The sequence below is a fragment of the Pithys albifrons genome, chromosome 2 (genome assembly GCF_047495875.1).
Source record: "Pithys albifrons albifrons isolate INPA30051 chromosome 2, PitAlb_v1, whole genome shotgun sequence".
In the NCBI taxonomy this organism is placed as follows: domain Eukaryota; kingdom Metazoa; phylum Chordata; class Aves; order Passeriformes; family Thamnophilidae; genus Pithys; species Pithys albifrons.
The window spans coordinates 88,458,520-88,481,576 of record NC_092459.1 but is presented as its reverse complement, the minus strand read 5'-3'; the positions used below and the strand labels follow the sequence as shown (position 1 = coordinate 88,481,576).

Below are 23,057 nucleotides of genomic sequence, written 5' to 3'. Positions count from 1 at the left end.
TGAAATTTACTTACAAAGCTTCATACTGAGACTTACTCATAAACAGTATCAATATCAAAAGCAGAAAGACTGATGGACGATTTCCTTTCCCACGTGGATGCATGAACTTCTCTAAATGTTTATTTCTTCTGTCTTATATTTGAAAGCATTTGATTAATTCTTAAAACTAAACCACCACAACAATTCCTTTGACTGGTCTTTGATCTAATATAATAACTGCAGCGGCTTCATTAAGCTAATGATTAAGTTTGCAACTAGGTAGCTCTTTGGTGTTTTCAAGTAGAGTGGGCAGACTCTTCATTCTGTAACTACAGCACAAATCAATTCTTTTTTTTAGCAAGTGAAATTGTTCTAAGGTTATTTGGCTTAGGTAATTCATAACTATTTTTCTGTTTCTGTTCTCTTTAAACAGTTCCCTCAATAAAACTATCCTGAAAAACTTCACCTTACTTCTAAGATTTTTTGCTTCCTAGTGTCCAAACAAAATTGTAACTCAGAATTCAAATAGTTGTAAAAGAATGCCAGTTATTTTTGAAATCTCTGAATGCATCTTTTAAAGGAAATACAACTCACGTAAAGGTTTATAAATCTCATCATCTCAATTAAACCTAAAATTTTAACCAAAATTTAGATGCCAGTATAATTTACTGTGGTTCCTTTCATGTGATTTGCCATGGTGCTTGCTGAATACTGACCTATTTACCCTCGTCTGAATATTTTATCTATGTACTACAGTAAATATTTGAAGTAGAACAGTTTTCAACTTATTGCTATCTCTCCCAGACATTTTATTAGACGCTTGCTAAATATTCAACCATAATATACATAGTTATGTCAGTGGTTTAGAGATGAAAGCCTATATTACTTCACTCAGGAAATGAAGTGCAGGTTTCGGTCCTTTCATTGCAATATCCTTCAGTGCAGGGAACATAAATGCTTTTGCAGTGGATTGTTCAACAAGCGGGTGATGCAATGGCTTACACAGCTAAGACACTGTATGATTTTTAAGGCCACAGGGTTAATACATAGTGATAAACTATTCAGTTATAATTGTAGCTTTCATGCCAGTTTAATTGAATACTATGAATATTACACAGTTAAAACCTACTCTGTTATTTAGCAGAAATTTGAATTTTGATTCCCCTGAAATATAACTGATTCAACATGTATTAAATTATATTATCCTGCAGCACAAATCAAATCCACAGGAGTTTTAGCACTGATTAAATTAACCCAAATATGTAGGGGAGTAAGAAAGGTAGGAAATCTTCAAGAAGGCTGTCCATAAAGAAATGCCATCAGGTAGAAGACAATTGTTCAGTGACCAATCCTCAATTGTAGTTGAAATGTAAGTAAAGACTTAATAAAAATAATTTTCCCAAATATATCAGCTTTAATTATTTTATTTTTTTCCCCACAACATAAATGATAATATGACAGAAGTGTTTTAATTTCAGATTTGAATTTTCTAGGCCTTTTAGGGTCATTGCAGTGTGGTAAACTTCTGTTACAAAAAGAAAGGGATAGTAAGACCATTTATTATGATCTCCAACACAACATGGGCTGAAAAACTTCTCTGAATGATGGAAATCCTCACTCCCTGCATTAAAAATTCTGGGACAAATTTCTATTATGTCATCAAGACAGTTTTCGACATGGAAAGCTAGCCCACAATCAAAAATGACATAATCTCCAAGATTCCAGTGCCAAAATGTTACCAAACACCAATGCTGCAGCTGCTCAGACTGCAATGCAATTCTTCTAAACCTAAATAAGAAGCGTACCAATCAAAACTAAAGAGTAATATGACTGAATTTCTCCAGACCAAAACATCTTTGATATCTCCGAATTTCATCATAGCACAAGGAAAAATAACAATTGCTACTTAAGGTAACATGTAAAGGTAACATGTAACATAAAAGGTAACATGTATCAAAGCTACATTTACTATTTTCCTCATGGACTAATTCCTACATATTTATTTAATTAAGAATGTATTTTTGAAAGCAATACACTCTTTATTTAAAAATTTCAAATGACAGCAAATCTAGGACTGTTAAGACAGTTTTGCCTACACAGTTTCAGTCTAGGAATACCTTTTGGATCCTAATGACAGTATAGTGTATTTCTCATGTAATATATTTTCCCTACATCAAAGAGAGAGTCTTTACAGTTGCTATCAATGCATTAATTTCTGACAATTACAGAAGATTTTAGGTATTCCCAGGTTGAGTATAATATTGGTTTTCATTACTGACACTTTTGAAAGGCTGAGCTACAACCATGAACTTAATTCTGCCTCAAATGACCAGAACACCTTCCCAGGACACTTTTGGCATTCTGTAAAGCTGACATTTCACTATCAATGTGGATCCTCTCCCCTTTTCCAACTCTCCCACCTCCAAATACAATTGGGATTTTGTGTTTTCTAAGTGTCATGGTCACATCAAAAATACATTAAGCACTGGATAAAAATAGCTAAAACTTTTTACTTGTTTCCTGTAATTGTATTTTTTCCCTTTTGAACTTGTATCTTCAAGAGGATAGACATTTATGCTTGAGGCAAAGTGTTACTCACTGTGAACAAGGAAGCAAAAATCTTTCCACATCAGCAACAGAGTGAGCTTTGTGAAGCCTTCTGCATCATATTCCACCACACCACTGTCAAAAGAAAAACAAAAAAATTAATACCATTTTTACCTTCTAATACTGAACGATTAATATGTAAATTTTGTATTACAGGGATTGGGCTTTTTTTTTGTTTGCTCAGAAACTTCCAGTATTTGCTTTGTTTATTAACAGCTGCAACTGTCTAGCTAAATGTAAATGAAAGCAAACTTTTAATCTTAATAATCTTCTTAATTATGCTGAGGTATTGGAGTACTTTACCAAAAGAAAGGCCATGTTCAGTTTACATAAATACACTTTAGAATAAAAGGAGACCAGCTAATACATCTGCAGTCCCAAACTGGTAAATCTGTAGACACACAAATTCCCTGTATCTAACTCAAATTCAGATAATTTATCAACTCTGTATTAAGCGAAAGTAAATTTGGAGGCTGAGGAGAGTTTAAATTTGAAAACTGAAAAGAGCACATTTAAAATAAGCAAAACACAAAAGCATACAAAAAATTCAATATAGAACACTTGTTGAACAGATATATTACAAGTTTCAACCATGAGAAAAGTTGATATTCTCTAAAAGTCTCAAGCAGTATCAGACCTCATGAACCACACTGTGGATTTAATACAATCACTGGCACACCTGGCCATTTCTATACTGTAGTTTTCTCAGAAGAAAAGGAAATAACTTGTGTTGATAAAGATTGAGCTTGCATTGACCGTCTGCTCATATATCCAGCTCAAGTCATTGTTATCTCCTTACCATTGTATTAAATCTGGGTGCATGCTTCAAGCCACCTGTTTTCCTAAGCTCATTTGAGAGACAGGAGAATTGAAGGGCTCCCAAATACCCATGTCATTTGACATCACCCCTTGGAAGCAGAAACCCCTCACCAGAAGTAGGTAAAGACTTGGGACTCTTGCTCAAGTCAGTATTTAGGTGGGAAACCAAAGTGCCAACTCCTCAGAGTGCCAAGGTAGTCCTGATTAATTGATTTGTGAAGCTAATGCATCATGCCTGGATATGGCCACAGCCTAATCTGCAGGAATTCAACACGAACCAACAGCCTTTTCTCTTGAGATACAACATACTGCTCGGTGGTGGGAGCAGCTGGTCTCACAGTCCTCTCTTTACACCAAGCAGCGATGTTTGGCTCCTGAAAGGCTCGCAACCATATCTGCTCCCCCATTCTCCCACCTCAGTCAGTGCCTATTACTGTGAGACTCCTCAAGTCATTTATTTAGAAGTAAGCACATTTCTTCTGCACAAGGAGAAATTCCCTACTGGTCCTTTCCCACCATCAGCTATTTTCTAGTAAAACCAGACTGCCAACTGGCACAGAAGTGAAATAATGCTGAACTGCATTCCAGTACTGCTACAGAGAGACAATTGATACACATAATTTTGTGAAAACTGACTAGATTTCCTCTTATCCAGTGGACAGCAATAACACAACCACAAACCATGTGCAGAAAATTACTTTCCCCCGTGCTACAGAAACTAACGCATCGAATGAACTTACGTTCCAAAGTGACTCAGGAAAGCTGCAATGTACTCTCTTCTCTTATGGTATCCCTGAATAACATACTGTACCTTAAAAAGGAAAGAAGAAAACAAATCCAGAGCTGTAACAAGATAAAAAAAGCTGAAGCCCAGTTTGTCATATAGTTCTTGTTAAGGAAGATTTATGTTTGACATTGTAGTAGTTCCAAATCCTACATTTAGCCTGTGCGATTTCCCTGAAGAATCCTAAAATGCCTTTAAAACAAGCCCTGGATCTTGCACATAGAACATCTTGTAAAGAAATCTCTTCACTTACTTCTGAGTGAAACTCAGCTTTTCACAATAGATTGAAGTGCTGTTTAACTGCATAAGATAAAGAGTGAAGGAAAGAAATGCTCAGCCTTTCCTAACTGTAGTTTGAGTAGAAAGCTGTGATAGTCAAATCACAGTTACCTGAAATGACAGTAGGTTGTGTCAAAATAACATTCTGGTTATGAAAGAAAATAAAAGAAAAAGTAAGTATCTTCTACAACTGATCTTGGGTGTTTTCTGACGACTGCACTTCCAACAAACCTTCTGACCACTAAGCTCTCTCACTGGTTCCTTGCTGACTCAGGGAGCCACCTACTCAACTGTGAGCATCAATTTCTGAGGCATTCTAGGCTTTGAAAGACTTCCATCCTGGCACAGACAAAATCCAACAATGCTAAATTTGGAAGACTTAGGCAAAATTCTCCTTGCACCATGTATGTTTTCTTATTTATTTGAATGGTATTACTTAGGAGAACAGTGTGAACACGGTTTGACCTGTAACAGAAACAATGCATGTGTCATGAGGCTGCAAGAGCACCTGCTTTACAACTGGTGACGTCAAGTTCTTATGGTGTGGTTCCATGTGTGATATCCTACATAAATTCCTTTGCTTTCCAGAATGAAAACTAGCATTTTAGAAACCTTTTTTCCTGCACTGAAAGGAACAGGAAGAGTATTGACTATGTTAATACTAGAATTCCTTGGCTGGCAAATGCTTTCCTAAAATTATTGAAAAATCATTGATACTATCATTGCTGAGAGCTATCTTGTATACCTTAAAGTTAAATTCTATTTATACACTGACACACATTCACTCTATTAAAAAAATTACAATTATTTTGAAGGCTTTGTGTAGGATCTGAAATGTTATTTTGGGGAAAGTAAAACATATGACAAGCTTGCTCAAGTGACTTTATTTAAGAAAGGATAAAAACAGTCCTGTATACTTGCAGATTTTAAAAACAGAAAGCAATTTTAACAGAAAACCACAACAAAAACAATTCTAAGTATAGATTCCAATATAATTATGGAAACATATTTTGAAGAACTTTTTCTAAAAGATAAAATTATTTTCTCCATTTAGACAATTGAAGGTAAAAATAATATACAAATGAGAAGTCTGTAAAAGGTAAATTTCTAGATGTTGACCCCTGAGTTTTCTTTTGAAAAGTACACTTGAATAATGAAACTTTCAAAGTGCTGTAATTGTTCTTTTTTGTTTAAACAGTAAGCTAACAGGAACACAACCTTTTCAGCAACCCTAAGAAGCTATTACTGTATAATCATTCAAATAGACTGCTGATTCAGTTTATTTGGATGAAACATCTGAGAAGAAAAATCACTGAAAGTATTCAAAATCTACAGTGATGACTATGGTATAAGAACTTCCAACTGAAAAAAATAATATGCAAACTACATGTTTGTATTTGCCAACAAAATAGTATGCTACAATGCAGTGTTGTACAGTATAAAAACATTTTATCCTAAATCAGAACACATGACATTAGGAAAAAAAATGACTCCGGGATATGATCCCAAACTCACTTGTTTACCTAAAAGAGTCCTTATATTCAGTGTCCTGCTTAGGTGCTCAGCTCTTGACAAAAAGTTAGTTCAGCCTAAGTGTGCCTTGTCTGGACTGCCTGGCAGAAGAATAACAATGTCTATGGAAATGCAATACAGAGCACACAGGAAACGAAAAGTGACTTGCCTTTACCAACTCACCTTGTTTGTTAGCAGCTGGCACACTTGGGGTACATAGTCAATAAGACAACCTCCACCAGGAAAGGCTGGGATGTGAAGAGCAGATGATCCTCCAAGGGCACTAGAAATAGAAGTTAACAGTACATTACAGGTATGGTCCCTGGGATTTGAAAATGATTTCCATACAGTCCTCTTTCCCTAAGTCAGCAGGCCATGAGGAAGTGTATTTTATGCTGTGGTGATAATAAGAAATATTGAGCGATACCATCTATAAAAACAGGTTATACCATGACCCACTGTAAATAAACTGCTTAAATCAAGAGTATCACTAATGCAAAGCATTCTCTCAGGAAACAGCTTCTTCATTGTGAAGAGTTCTGTTTCTTAGGCCTTATCAGTAAGATGTGGAGTACTGCAGTTCAGGTATCTTCTTAGGGTGGGAGTAGAGGACTTGAAGTCTTCAATTATTCCAAAAGCCACCTTCAGTCAAAACAGATAAGCATAATCAAAATAATTTGGACTGAGGAGTAATAGATGGCCAGATGCAAATAACACTGATGACATCGACTCCAGTTTCTGGACCTCCCAATACAACACAGATGTTAACTTAGTAGATTAAGAGGGCATTGGGTCAGAAAGATTATTAGGTATGTGATGATGTAAGAGGGGATGCTGAAAGAAATTAGTTTATTCAGAGAACACTGAGGAGTGGGGCTGTTGAGGTGAGGAATTTAAGACGTATTGTTTCATGATTATATTCTCTAATTCTATGATGTTGTTCATCCCCAGAAGAAAATAATAAAAACAAGGATATTAACTCTGTCCATGCACAGACTGGAAATCGGAGTGGTAAGAATTCACAGAAAGAAAATAACTTCAGAGTTGTGTTTGGGTACACTAATTATTTGCCTTTATCACAGGACCGAAGACTGAAGCACACCTGCTATTACAGAGGATGATGGTTTCTCTGGCAAGGAAAGATCTCTAACACTTATTTAAAGCAGGCTGTATAAGGCAACAATGAGGTAAAGTCCATGCTACTTTGTTTTAGCAGTACTGACCTAAATCTGTCTTATAGTCCCTTACCAATCAAAAGGAATATGAATTTGCATTACACACTGTGGATTACATCATTCACTAACCATCCAGAACCTCATTGGGCACCATTAAAAACTTCAAAGCTAAGTAACTTTGTGGCCTGCTGTTTACATGTTGTTTCCATGACAATTTAAACTGGCTAAAAAGGAAGCTCTTCACAAAATAATGCTCATATTCCCCACTGGACCTACCCTTGTATTTTCCTCAGTAGCTGATAAGAAATCACTTTGGTAGGTATAAAGGTGTACAGTCATACATCCCTTTGAAGGAACAGAGCCTACATAAATCAAAAAAACCCCAAACTCATAATGAGGTATATGGAAATCTGCTACTCAGGCAAAACAGTCTGGGTTTAGCAGACTGTTCACCACATGGAACAGTTCTGCAGGTCTGGATTTTGCATATGCAAGGATGAAAAAAAAGCTTTGAGTACACCACAGCTACATAAAAAAACAAACAAACTTTTCCAGCAGAAGTAAGACTTGAATGTTGTATTTTTTTTAACTGAATTCAGTTTGCTTGCTGCTACCCTCTCACTAAAATTACTCACATGGGAATATAATTTGGCAACTTGTGGGTGCTTAAAAACAGTAGAGCGTGACTATTTGAAAGTTGAAACACTTCTGAAACAGTAGTTTGCTCTTCAGAAATTGAAAGTATATGAGGTTCATCAGTCTCTACCACTGGAGAATGTATTGCTACTTGTCCCTCCTGGTATATTAGAAGTGGGTTGTGAACCTTCCTTTGAGGCCCTGCCTTTCAGTTTATTAAACTCTTTAAATACTCACATAAATATATCCATAAAAGCCTCCAATCTCATACATAGGGCAACTGGTACTGTCCATTTTGCATCCTGCTTTGCCTCATTTGACATCAAGTCCAAGTTCCCTTTTAGCACAGAGATACCACTGGAGATGTTCAGATGACTACAACAGGAATTACAGGCTTCTCTCTCAGTTACAATAGCAGGCATGAAATTAAGAGTAATCTCTAACAGATTACACATGCAAAAAAGCTTCCACTCCTATATTACCAGCTTCTACTACATCTTCCAGACTGAATTATGATTTGTCAGTAAGGATTTCCCATTTTACTTGTATCCATCTCTTGAAAGTAACCAACCCATAAAAACTTGGACATAAATGGATATTCAGCCCTTCTCAAATGAAAAACAGACTGCTACAAGGTGTGGTTTCTGAGAAAGAAGTTCCTGCACAGAAAGAAGGCTGGAACTTCCAGTATAATTATCCTCTGAAAACAGAATAAAGCTGTACAATATGTAATTTATATTCTGTAGAAATAATTACAGGTAGGGAAAATTAAGAGTGGACAGGAATCTTTGTTCCCTCTATTGGGACAGAGAATCTGCTTATTAAATATTTTAATAAAATCCTGCCTTTGCACATGACCTTGCCTCTGACCATCTCAAAACTTTCTATGAACCTTTAGCAATTAAGGTTCATCTGCCTTACTAAACTGATATCTACCTTTTATTTTTAAACACATAAGGAAGCTATTGCTCAGAGTTTGATTCTGCTGTTCTGTACTGTGGTGTATGTCATGCCAAAGGAACATATTTGCAGTATCTTGCAATCATGAGACCGGGCAAGAGGCTGTAATAATCCATTTGATTTATAACAAACATGCAGCTGAAGAAAGAAGTGACACAGTATCAAAGGAGGACCTGCGAAAGGTGCAAGGACATATGTAAAATGGAGACAATTAGACAAGGGAATTTCAGCATGCAGCTCAGTATCCAATGCCACTTTTTGAGGTACTTCACAGTCCAATCAAAAGTAAAAACAAAGTGCCATAAGAAGGCTTTTATAGTTGAGGACATTCCATTCACCAAGATATTTCACCAGCACAAGCTAAAGATTGCTGCACCTCAGACCTGCTTTATATAAAGATAGCTGGGCCTCTTGGAGCACGACCTCACACCCTTCTGTTTACAATTAAACTGTCCTTCCTGTTGTCACTCCTAACACTCCTCACAAAAACCCCCATTCATTTCATCAAGACAACAAAAAAATTATACAAAAGCCACAAAGAGATATGATGAGGAAGTTACTTTGCTTTTAAATACAGACAATTAATAAAGCTCCCCTATAGTCAGAGTAAGGCTCCTTTCAGTACAATCAGTTGAACTGTGTTTGATTCTTACATAGTTTCTTCCAGTAACCCGCTGCTTTTTAAGGACTAAGGTTCTAACAGTCTGAAAGTGGCTTTCTATAATTATCACCATTCACGAAGCAACAGTCTTAGTGGATCTTATTTCATTAGGACTGGTACCAGATGAAGCTAAATACACGTAGATCTACCTGTCTATGAGATAAGGTTGTACAAACGTGCTGGAACACAAAGATTTGTTTGCTTCAGTGTTTTTTTCGCTTGCTCCAAACCTAGTCAGCTCTGCAAACCAATTTCATACACCTCAATTTAAGACAGAGCAGAGACTCCTTTGCAGTAAGTTTCTGTTCTGGGTTTCTGGAGTGTCAGGCACAATGTGGTTCTGATCCATGATCAGTGAACTAACTGGATTTTGTGAGGGACTTGCCACTGAATTCAACAAGTGCAGCAGTCAGCCCACATTAATAGAAGTTTTGTTCTGCTGAAAGACAAGTGCAGAGAGCGTAGCTGGAGTATGTTTACATTTCTGCTGTTGACTGGTGCATTCCAAGTGACTTGCTCTGTCTGTCTCTCAATGGATCTATTTATTCAGGCCCACACACAAAATGCAAAATTCCCATTTCTTGTTAGCTTATAATTACATTAAAATGTCTTTCTCAAGCAATGATCCTTAAAATAAAAAGGCATAGAATTAATTCACAAGCTTACAGAAGTGACTGGTTCTGTTCTTGAGTATTGATGTGTAAAGCAGTTATTTCCCCTTCCTGAAAACTACCTCTTCATTGAAGAAGGGTGCTTCCAAGTCTCAAGCTCAGAAGACTGGGTGCTTTAGCAAGGCAGACTTACAGGCATGTGGAGAGATGCTCTTACTCCCCTTCCTACAACTGTCCCCATACTAACTTGGCCCTGCCTAATTGCCCTAAACTCCTTTCATTTACAGCACCTCTTCCCTGCAATTAATTTTGCTTCCCCCTTTCTCTGAGCAGTTTTCTCTGGATTGCTGGGAAACTTTTGAGGTGAGTCTGAAAAATGGGTATTATTTTATACTACCCCCACATCACAGTCTATGTTGTGCGATTCATCCCCCTTCTCCCCTTTACTTGTTCCCATTCCTCATCTCCCAAAAGTGTGTAAGTTTTTCTATGAAATGAGTATCACAAAGAAAAGAACAATTACGGAAAATTTCATGCTCTTAGGAGGTACCTTCTCCAATAGTAGCTTTTTTTCCTCCAGGAAAGGAGGAGTAAAATGTGTATTTGGGGAAGGAGGTCCAACACTGCAAGAAGAATCATCCCCTGAATTCAGTGAGAACATAACATTACAGAGCTTTATATCAAAAGATGGTGGTACATAATATTGATGGCACTCAACATTTCTAATCCAGGAAGATGACAATTTCAATGATCATGAATGATACAGCTGAAGCTTTGCCTGGCTTTGAAAATGTAAACAAACAAGAAATGTGCCTCTGCATGGAAAGACCTTTTATACCAGTTTAAGGTAACTAAGAGCTTTTTTCTCAGTGTGGCCGATGTTAAAACATGTTCATACTAATGTACTAGTGATGATAAATAGACTTGAGACTTTATAGGCTATAGTCCTTTCTTTTACCAAGATACAGACTGTTTTAACTCTGTAATACCTGCTGTATTTTAAAACTGAAGCAATTGCAGACCTACATAAGCATTTAAAGAGTTTATTACTCCTGATAGCTAAATGCATGAGTAGCCTCAAGCATGTGGAAAGAAATTCCCTTCTTTTTGCTCTTTTTTCCTATTTTGAGAGGCATGTTAAGGGCTTTGATCTCCTTCCCTGTTCTCTTTCTCCTTTGTTGATGAAGTAAATAGTTGACTTTTTTTCTTTTGCAGTTTCATCACTTTAGTACATTACACCATTTGGCAGAGGAGACACAAGGAACCACATCAAATAAAAGCACGTGACCACAAAAGCTGCCTTACCAACCATGATCCCAGATTTGCTGTCAGTTTACCATTTTTCAGGCTTGCTCGACTGTAACCAAATCCCTCCTATCACACAAACAACGTGGTGCTTGGCAGAAGCCCTGGTATAATGCTTCGATCAGCAATATAAAGCCTAACAATAGAATAACAGAACATTACTCTGTACTGAAAGATTGGGCAGTCTAGGTTTGTGTCAGTATTTTCTTCCCTTTCTTGCAATACTTCATTTAAAGCAGACATAATTAACATGTTGCTTGTCCAGTCAAATCTATTACAAAGGGAATTGTGCCCAAAAAATGTTTCCACTCTATTTTTATAGAAATGATTTTTACTTTGAATTACCTCTACTTCAACACTGGTAAAAAAGAAATGTATGTTTTCAGCTAACAGATATAATCTGAGTATCTACATTGTTGAATGTACAGGAAAAAAAATACAACCACAAATAGACTTAGAGGGAAAACTATGCCAAATCTACTTATTTGGAGAAAGAATCCTGGTCAAACTCAGACTAAGCATCAGGCCATTAGAGCTGAAAGAATAATACCATCTTTTTTTCCTTGACCTACCAGAGGTTCAGAGTAAACACCTCTGAGCTCCTCCTGACTAGTGACTGGAAAAAATATGAAATAATCACTTTAAAGAGCAAATACTAAAACCAGAATATATTTTAGTTTCAAAGAATGTGCAGAAAAGTGCAAGTCAGACGTACTGAGCTTTATTGCAGCTCTTCTGCTGACTTTGTATGTTCTGCTACTGGAACCAGTCTGCTTCTCTGCCTGCCCACCTATAATATCCAGATGCTTATGTTGAAGTACACTGAAGTTTAATAACATGCATAGAACAGTATAAAAGCTGTGGCATGAAGTAATCTCTAAGTGCTAATAAATAACTTTGGGTTATTCCAACTTCTGTATTCTGCTGAAGGTCGAACTATAAGAAAGAAGCAATTGTCTGTAATGTATTACCCATTTTAGACTAAGTGGTTATACCAAGGAAATATTTACATTAACTATACAGATTCTAGGTTCCAGCATGCTTAAATCTATCAGTCTTACATGCAAACCACAGCTACAGTGTTTCAATATTGAAAGATGTGTGGGGATACGAGGTCTGCCCCCAGGATTCTACTCCTTCACAAAGAAAAAAGTCCAAGAAGCACGAGATTAATAGATTGTTAACCCTATAATTAAATTAGAATATGTTTCTTTTCATCCCTTCCCTGACAGTACTCAGAGAGAAGAAAGAACAGATGCTCTTGCAGTATAAAGTATTTCTTACTGCTACTTCATAGCACTAAAGTCTGAAGATTTCCTCTGCATTGGATAAATCAGGACTGATGGGATTTTGCCTCTGCTTAATGAGTCTTTACATGCAGAAAGGTTCTGCGTAAAGGGGACTGACAGACTTCCACTGACATGCTGAATGACTGAAAACCTGGGCTGCCAGTGCTGGAAAAGAGCAGTCTCCACTATCCTCAGATCTTGTGTTCTCTGAAGAAAGAGAACCGGGAGAGGATAACATTTAGTGCTCAGCTGAAGGGACACCTGATGGTACACAGAGTAACACACAGTATATGAGTACTGTACAGTATATGAGTGCTCTGCCTGCAACAGTCATCATGCTGCTTTCCCCTCTGGGTGAAGGGACCCGCCTGGATAAACTGACCTGTAGCTCACAGCAGAGAGCCCAGGCAGGCACAACCCACTGTCCTCCGGGACCTCCATCATACCTCAGGGTACAAACATCAGGAAAAGTCCAAGCTAGTGCAACAGAAATTATCAACTAGGCTTCAGTGTGTACAGTAGCTTAAAATACAGGCTAACTGGTGTCAACAATATCACTATAAAATGGTACAAATATTTTGGTCGCTTCTTCATTCTGACAACTTAAAATGAAAGTGAAAAGTATGAAAGTAATATAAACTGATTTAATGTATTAATGTAGAATTATTTTTCATAATACACTAGGAACGGGTTAAAAAAGAGAACGTGAAAAGTTCCACAGGCTATACAAGGAGTGTGATTCTCTCTTATAAGGCTTAAAAATCCTGACAAACATGCTTTAGTGTTGCAAGTTACCAAATTGATGCTGCTCTTAAGTTTTTTTCCCAAAAACACCAATAGCAAGGTATACTGCAAAGGTACTATACTCAGTCAATTGGTGCAAATAGTAATGAGAATTCATAACAAATGACAGAAGAACTGAATTTAGGAACATTTCTTATGATATCGAGAAAGTAGCTTTGGTGAGTCCCCCCTGCCAAAGGTACTGCTTGCCAGTATTAATTCTAACTACTAACAATATTTAAGGGAAACAGATATTAGAAGACCTGAATCAGCTGCTAAATGCCTGAAGTTTAAACAGAAGGGTACAGTTCCTGTCCTAAAGAACTTTCACAGTCCAACATTTCACATTAGCCTGCAGAGAGAAGAACTGAAAGAAGGTAGGAAGAGCAATGTATTTTAGCAAGGAGAATTAGACCTTGAACACTTACAATGGAGAAATATATGTTTCCAAAGCATTTTGCCAGCAAATTAAGAGAAACCTGAGTGAGAAGCCAGTTAAAGAAGATTTTTACAAAGAATTCAATGCAATAAGGAAATAACAGGGAATAACCGCTTCAAACAACCAGAAAAAGTTGTAGGAAAGAAACCCAGACAAACAGAGCAGCAGCAAATATCACTGAGCAGAAAAAGCAGATAAGATAAGCAGCATGAACAGATAAGTAAATAAAGAGAACACTATGCAGTTCTGTTTTGTTTCTGTTTCCACAGAAGTAGATTAATTAAGATGCCAAGAGAAAGACCATTTAGCCTAACCTACTTCAATTTTCGTCTTTACGGATCTCAGGAAGAAATGTGAAAGAGGCTGGAGAATTGTCACAACAAAAATAAAATAAGATGTTGGCTGGAGAAAAAGTAAACTGTAACTGAATTGCAAAATTTTTCCATCAACATAAAATGAGGAATTTATTTAAAATTAAGCACTATCTCCATTTCTCCTTCACATGGATTGTGAAAGAGGAAAGTTGAATCAGTTATCTGAAATTTATTTTCAGAGAGGTATTTTTAATGGCATTACCCATTTTGCAGATATATTTACAACCACCTTAACTGTGAATATATTGAGGGCCTTCTAATTAGCAACTAAAATAATACTAAGCATTGGCTTAGTAATACTAGCATAATGCTAGCATTGGCTCTTCTGCTTCAAGGCAAAAATGTAATGACTCGAAGAGCTTGAGGTCTCAAAGGAACTAATAATGGCTTAGCATGAACTATGACTTACAAACTTTTTCATAAAAAATGAAAAGAAGACTGCAGTGCTGGTACGCTGTGAGAAGTATTCTCCTTTGAAACAGTAGCACCCAATAGATTAATTAATGAATCAAAGATTTATTATTGTGAGAATCACTGGAAATTCCTCTCTGCACTGAAGCCTGGGTGATATGTTACACAGTGCTGTTAGGACAGCACTGAAGATGCTAAATCTGCTGTTTTATAATCTACTCTTCTTTAGAGATGAAGATCTCTTAAACAATTCCATTGAACAGAATATTTATCACAAATCCATGTAAATCTTCTCTTATTATCCATTGGCAAAGTGAATAACACAAATTAACTGCTCTAAGATGGTATCAGTTATGATTACAAACATATGCTCCATTTACCTGTAATTTCTCATCAGTCTTCCAACACACATTCAATAGAATCCACCTTACTATACTATGACTGTTCACATGTCAGGTAATTTCCCAGCCCTTGAATTAAACCCAGCTAACCAGCACTGTCTTGATCACAAAGCAGGAAAATGAGTCTCAAAAACCCACATGACTCTATTGCCTTCCTTGCCTACTGCTCTTCTCTTTTTCTGAAGAGCAACAGTCATTTCCTATAACTTGCAGCCTTTTATGCTTTGTGATTGCACTTGCTCATATTGTTCCTTATTTTATTTATGTTCCCTAATCTACTTGTCAAATTACAGTAATTATCTCTTATTGTTAATCTTTTCCTGATGTTGCTTGATGCCTAACACTTCCAGTGACATAGTCATTTTGTAAGCATGCTATTTTTTGCCTCTGTGCTAAAATAGCGCTGTGTTATAAACTTCTCCCACATAATAATTTTTTTTCTGTTCTCCTTAGGCCAGACAGTAATCCTCATTTGTCAATCTTATCTATCTGAAGAAACAGTTTGTGTGAAACATCCTGTCCGCTGCATCATCAGCATCACATTTAACTAGCTCACGTGAAGAACGAGAACTACGTACTGAAAGGGTAAGAAAATCTGCAGAAAAATTTCAGAAATTAAATGAGAGCAACATATTGGAAAACTCGTGGCTATGAAGTTGAGCATTTGGGTCATCGATGAGAATGCCCGAGGGAGACAAAGTTAGAGGAGGAAAATGTTTTTCTTTCATACATCTGGCTTCTGACACTGATTTCCATGTGTATGCAGCATGATGAAGGGGCATTCTTGCTCAGATCTTGAAATTGGCTTTATCTTACGTTCACAAACGATGTGGAATGCTACAAGTCTGGTCTGGTGATCCTGTTAAATGCTCCAGGAGGCCGAGTAAGCTCAGGTTTTATGTAAGTCAAACACACATGTGGACGCAAGGCAAGAGAACATCAGTTTTTCACGTAAACACAGCCACTGTGGCTTGACAAGCTAATATGAACCATGTTAAACCCTCACTCATTTAACAAGGTGATATCAATCCGCTTGGACGGTTTTTACAGTCCCTTTCAGATTCTTTACCACAGGAATTTGTGTAAGTCTGTTCCGTTCCTGTGAACACAAATAATTCAAAATTCATCCTAATACAGTCTCTTCAAAACAGAGGGACGCAGAGCGATGTATCACACTGCACAAAGGCAGTCTTTGGTAGGTGGAAAGACTGGGGAAAATTCTCACAACACTGGCACTTTGAAACTCTGACCTTATATCAGAAGTAACAAAGGTTCCTTCTGTAACGAAGCAGACATAGGTCTACTTTTAAAACAAAAAAGGCAGACAATAAAGCCACAGGTTGCCATTGTGTTAAAGTGAAGTAGTGACCCCATACATACACAAGAAGCTGGAAATCTCGTAACTTAGAGCAGTGCTCACTTGGTCAGAAGGTAGATATAGGTATTCCTAGGATTTTGTTTACACTCATGTCTGGATTTTGTTCATGGAGCAGTTTCATTACAGCACGTGCTGCAGGGCATGGACTGCAGAAAAAAACCTTTCCACAAAGATTCAGCTTTTCCCTTAGAGATAATGGAACATACAGAGTGGACATACAGACATCAGTCAGGCCATGAGTCAAACATACACACTTGCATTCCCTAAACCTTCTTTAAGGCTGTCACTCCTTCCTTAGAAGAGCAAATACTTACACGGCCACTGAAAGACAAAAATAAGGTTAGCATACCTTATCACCTCTTAAGAATTTGATTAACATTACTTAACATTTAAGGGGTTTAGTAGTAAGATAACGTGGTGGCCTATACATCATCTGCAAGTAGATGTATTTACAAATACACACTTTGATAAACTATCCTCTTTAGCTGAAGAATGACATTTTCAGAATGATTGTCAGCTTTTAAATCATTTATATTCAGTGTTTCAGTAAGAATGAGATATTAAGACTCTACATCTAAAATACCTTAGTCTTTTCCTTTTGGAAATTATATTAAGGCTCTTGAGTCATATAGATACGTAAAAAGGTTCAGAAGATTACTTAAAAATAAAAGCATTGAAGCAGTACTACCTGTCTTGTTAAAATATCTTTTAGCCTAAAAATGTAAAGTGTTTTAAGAACACAATAATACAATTTGTGCATAGTGCTTCTACAGATTTCTTCAAATACATTAATTTACAATCCTTGATACAATTTATGCCAAGGAATGAATAATAAAGTACATTAATAACAGCAAAGTAGAACTCACAACTACTTCAGAAGCTAAGTATGACTAGAATTTCTCAAACTGGTCCTCAGTAATTTTCAAGGTGAAGTTTACTATTGAGTCATTTCAGTTTATCCAGAAACCTGCCTTCCATCAGCTAGAAACATCACAGGGTCAACAAAACCCCTTGGATACTACCTACCCAGGCAGGTAAACTGTTCTCTCACTTTACAAAATGTAAACAAGACATTGCACTCTGTCTACACTATCTACAACCAAAGAAGCACACTGATTTGTGCTTTGCAAGCTTTTTTATTGTGAAGATTTGTCTCTCACAGAAGTTATTTTTGAATTGACTGAAGAATGTAAAAAATGAAACCTTCCATATTATTTAAATCTATAAATAGCACGTTAGAATTCTAGTTTGCTTGCTAACCCTGGGGCAGGAATAGCTGATCTGGGGCTTCTACATGCTTAAGTTATTATTTTGATGTGAAGATAGAAGTTCTCAGAAATCATATGCTCTTTGCTTTTTCTTCTATTTCCTGTCTTCAACATACAGGCCATCATTGGATGTTTTAAAGTGAATTATAATCAGCATGTCAGCTTATGAAGATTTTAGGTCTGCTGAAGATGGAGTGAAAGCCGAAGTAACAATCTGACTCTACAAGGACAAAAAAATACAGTTCTAAATTTAAATCTAAACTTTTCTGTATAAAGCCTCTGTTCATTGGGCTTCCTTCTTCCAAATTACTGAAGGCCTTGCCTTTATTATCTACCACTAAAGTTAGTGCTTCTTTGGCTACTGGTCAATTTTAATTTCTTTATAAATTGCAGGGGTTACACTGACAGCAGAGCAATCTGACTCATCTCCCTCTTTCAGATTTTCTATCTTTCACAAAGAACTCAGGGTGCTGATGCAATTCCAGGGTACTATACATGCCCCATTTCACTTCAGATGAAGAATCAGATGGGGTTTAAAAAACCAGCAGCTTTGTGATGCAAATGAGAGATTGATCTATTTGATCCTCTATTACTTATCCAGTTTGGTTTAAATTTGTATCACCCTTGGTTTAAAAAACAAGTGTTTCTTTTCCCCCTCCAAAACCCCCAAAAGAATCACGAAGTTTTGGTTCACACATCTATAGTAATGTGATCTTCTTCCACACATGGTAACAAGACAATGTTACCAATGTTAATGCCATAGCGACATACAGACAGGACCTAATAAAGGTTGATGAATTACTTCTTTATGAGTTTCTAGTATGTAATATCAGCTATAATATTCCAGGAATGTAATCTCTATATTTCATTTATTCCTGAATACCTGCCAGTCAGTGTTTACCTATCTGTATTTGCATGAATCAGGACTATTCACAGGGTAAGAAGGAAGTGCATGAGCAGCACAGTAACAAAGTCTGGTTTCCAGTGGATTTATACAGTGCATTGGACTGACTTTGTAATCGAGTTGTGTTAAAGCCACAGCACCGCATGAGTTCACTCCTTATTAAACATCAGAGAAACCACACAGGAAAGATGTCCTAAATGCCTTTGCCAAATGAAAAGCTTCAAATGCTTCATGCCTTCCAACATCAGAGAATGCGTTCAGGATACGAATCTTGATGGAAAAGAGGCTTTTTTCACCTGATGTTTAATAAGGCATGAATTATGAGTGAAGCACTTCCTAGGATTAGAATATTCATAATTTATTTCTCTCATATTGATTCTCTGTTTACTGACTACAGTTATGGAGGGGATTCAGCCTTTCCTTCAGGTATCACTACCAGAATCTGCCTCCTCTTAGAAGATATATTCATGAAACTACAGAAACTATTATTTTGAAGACCCTCCTGATAAATTTTTTCAAATTGGCCAGCGGGCTTGAGGAAGTTTGTAGGACAAAAATGACAGATACCTGTAGGTACAGACAACATGAACATATTAATTTCATATGAAACAAACTTAATTTTCTTAGTAAAGCAGATTAAAAAACAACCCCGGTTTCCCATCACACAATGTTATCTAGGGAGGAACTGAAGTCCTTGGCAGAGCTTACCAGTAGGAACAGAGCCAAAACTTCACTCCGCCTATGCAGAAAACTATAGCAGTTCGAAAGAAATTCCACTGATTAACCTGAAAGCTTAAATAAAAAAGTAAAAACTCACACTGAACATGTAAGTCAGAGAGAGGAACAGTTTTTCTTCAGACAAGCATAGGAAAGTTCATCCCATTAGGTAAATCATTTGTCAAAACCACTGTTGCGAGACCTTCTACAAATGCCTTGTTAACCACAACCCCAAGACTGCTAATATAAAACTAATAATCTACTTTCTTTACCATTAGTGCACACAGGTGCATACGGAAAAGATTAAGTTCATCTAAAGTTCTTTGAACCTGTGGTGCTGGAGAAGGGTATAACTTGACACTGTCACAGAAAAAAATTGATGCCTCTGAGGGATGGGAGTCTGAATTGCTAAGACAAATATGTTAGTCCTAAGGAACAGGATATGTTTGAAGCAGTTTTCTCATACAGAAAACCTCAGTCTGCAACTGAAAAATTTCGAAATAAAAGAAATAAAAGAAAAAATATTTATAATGGAAAACATGAGGCAATTTCCAATTGCAGCAAATTTCCAAGGTTGTTGCTGTCCCAGCTTCCAGCTTTACTGGAAAGCAGGAGTTGCTTAATACCACTGAAAATACCTGACAAACTTCTTTTAGTCTAAGTTTAGAGATATGACCTTTTTTTCCCCAAAAGCTCCAGACCAGGAATCTATCAGTCTTTATAGTTTCAGACATGTGTATTTATGAACTACTTCTTGGGCAGTACCCACAATGTGAAAGATAAAAGTTTCCATCAGCCAGTTGGTTTTGTTGTTTTTTGTTTTTTGTTTTTTTTTTTTTTTTTTTTGTTTTTGTTTTTGTTTTTTTTTTTTTTTGGGTTTTAGTGTTGTTGTTGTTTTTGTTTTTTGGTAAGCTGGGAGTTTGTATTAGAGAAAAAACTGTAGGAATTTTTGGTAATTTCACAGTAAGTTTACTAATCTTGCTTAGTGGGTGGCAAAAGAAGGTGAATGAATCAACACAAGCAAAAAAATGGCCAAAATACCAGAGGGTGATGGAAAATTGCCTATGTTCACTGGGTAGAGCCGAAAATATGGAAGCTTTACCACCATTTCAGAAGCCAGAAAATGTTCTTGTAATTTGCCCATCTCCTCCAGTAAGAACTTTAAAAACTAATGAAAAATGCATGTGACAGGGAAGGTCCTGTTTTTCCAGAAACTAGTTTCTCTCATGTGTTATCCTACCTCAATGCTATCTAAAAAAACATTGTACAAACTAACACCCAATGGTACATGTCCTTGTCATTCTTGTTGCTTCCACCACTTGATTTTTCCGAAAACTCTGAATAGCGTTTTCTGTTTTTATACATTAAAAAAGGGAGGTGGTAAGGGGTGGGTGGAAATCCACCAGGAACCTGCTCTCAGGGAAATCTGTTTAACAAGATTTTCTAGCAAAAGCCACTCACCATTTTATTTGGTACTTATTTACTGTAAAACAATTGCCTGTTATGCAAGGATAGTTAGCTCTTGCAGGACAAAACCCCTCCAGCACAAAGCAGAAATGCAGCTGTTCACACATATTTGAACTGTAACAACTCATTGCAGTTTAAACTATTTCCCTTTTGGTGAGTGTGCAGGATGCTCCTGAAGTAGTTCTACTCACTCTGTTTTAAATTTTCTTTCAGTTTCTCATAAGGATGGTCAAAGACTGGTTGTTCCTTGATGGAATCCATGCAGGTCAACTCAAGCACTGTGCTCTTGTTGAACTGATGATGGGCCCAAGAGCTACCTGTACCTGGAGAATCATCACCAGTGGTTTCAAGCACAGCAAAACTAAGGTTTTTCACTCAGATAAAACCAAGTCCAAGGAGGTGGCCAGGCCATAGAAATGAAAAATACATGATGATGACCCTGAGATTAGCTCAGCTGGTTAAAACTTGGTTGTAATAATGCCAAGGTCATGGGTTCAATCCCCTGTGTGGGCCCTTGACTTAAGAGTTGGACTTGATGATCCTTGTGGGTCCCTTCCAACTCAGAATAGTCTGTGAAAACTGGATTTTGTTTTTCTGTGAGAGCTTCCTAGGTTTTAGGCAAATGGGTAATGGCCTCATTTCAGAACTTCCCTCCCAGCATGTATGCATGCATGGGCACTACATGAAAGCCATACTGATTCCTTTCCAGTTAGGGGTGGTCCTGTGTCCCACACCTACTGCAGCTCTTTAAAAAAGTCACTAAGAAGCATGGTAAGTAATTAGCTCTAACAACAGCAGGGTTAAGTCAACAGGGGAGGGTGGTGGTTCCTTAGTGACTTGCATTGCTTAAAATGTTCCTCAATGACCTGACAAACAGGTGAGCTGCAGGGTGCAGTCCAGGGACGGTATGTTATTGAGGGTAGTCAAAACAAGCTCCAGCCAGGAAGAGTAAAAAACAAGCTTTGAAGCAGGAGAAGTGGATGATGGTAAGAAGGAAGAAATCTAACACGGGTATGAAGTGATGCATGTGTCAAAAACAATCCTAACCAAAAATATAAAATAGACACCAAGCTGAACATTCAGCTGATCTTAGGGTTATGACCAAGGTTCAGTTGAAATGTCAGCTCAGCACAAAATAAAAAGCCAAAACAAAAAGAAGCATAGGATTACGAGGAAAGAAGCAGAAAGTCATCTGTAGGACAACTCAGTCTGGAAAACAGAAAATGAGGATAGCAGACCGAGAACCATTACATGATGAGTGAATAAGCACTGACTTGTTGCTCTCTCTTCCAATAAAAGTGTAGTGCTCAGCATCACACCGAGCTAACAGGAGGTAGATCCTCATGCAAGATATAGTGGAGCTATGGAAGTCCCTGTTGCAGTATGTATGCAAAGGGTAGGCTAGACAACTCCGAGAAATTCATTCAGGATTACTGAACATACATTAATCAAATTCCCTCAGCCATCAATGGCTTTATGCTGGTGAATTCTTAGGGCAAAATATCATATGTGCTAGCCCTGTTTCTATAAACTTCACTGTAATTTTGCACGTGTATGTGACTTTCTAGTGGGGTGGCATATTCAGACTATACTGCAAGGTAAATTACAGTGCTAAATTTTAATCACAAATATGAATCTCTCTATTAATGTAAAAAAAAAGAAAAGTATTGTCACAGTATTATGTGATTAAAATAGATATTAATCATTCAAATGATGGTATTTGTTTAAAATTGCAAGGAAAGTAGTTGTAAGTGTAACCTGAGCTAACAGGGGAAAAAGGCAGAACTTTAAAACGCTTTATATTCTTTTCCCTCACCGAGAAAGTTTTAAAGTCAAGTAAAGATTTTTAATTTTGTGATCAGCAAAATGAATGGTGATACACCTTCAAAAGGTTTCAGATTCAATGAAAAGAATGAAACATTCAAATAAATAAAGATCCTCCTGTGAGTACTTCAGTGCCTGTGCAGCAATGACCTGACTTGTCTGACATGAATTCAGGCGGGGTGGAACATCTGGAAAAGCACCCCATCTGAAAATACAGGACCCTGCCCTCTTCTGCAAGTACAAGTCATATGCCAGGGATCACAATGATTTTAAAAATGCACAGCTCTGCAAAACACACTGTGCTTGCTTCCCCACCCCAGCTTAACATACAATCCCTCTGACAATATCAACAGTTGCCTAACATGACATTTCACATACCACCACGATTTGGATGGCATGAGCTTGAAAAAGAACTTGAAACACTAACAGTTACTGTGATGAGGTTTAAGAGAAGAGTGAAAGAAGTAAACCGAG

The 23,057-nt window shown here is 37.1% G+C and overlaps 1 protein-coding gene across 3 annotated transcripts in view; it reads right to left on the bottom strand.

The window, feature by feature from the left end:
• The window catches only part of BABAM2 (BRISC and BRCA1 A complex member 2), a 179,225-nt gene that overhangs the window by 35,664 nt on the left and 120,504 nt on the right, over positions 1 to 23,057 (bottom strand). For all 3 annotated transcript variants that reach the window (XM_071577008.1, XM_071576998.1, XM_071576990.1), the window contains exons 8-10: positions 6,164 to 6,263; positions 4,146 to 4,216; positions 2,579 to 2,661 (exon numbers count right to left, since the gene is read on the bottom strand). In XM_071577008.1, coding sequence (XP_071433109.1) covers positions 2,579 to 2,661; positions 4,146 to 4,216; positions 6,164 to 6,263 — 254 coding nt within the window. The remainder of the gene's footprint in view (positions 1 to 2,578; positions 2,662 to 4,145; positions 4,217 to 6,163; positions 6,264 to 23,057) is intronic.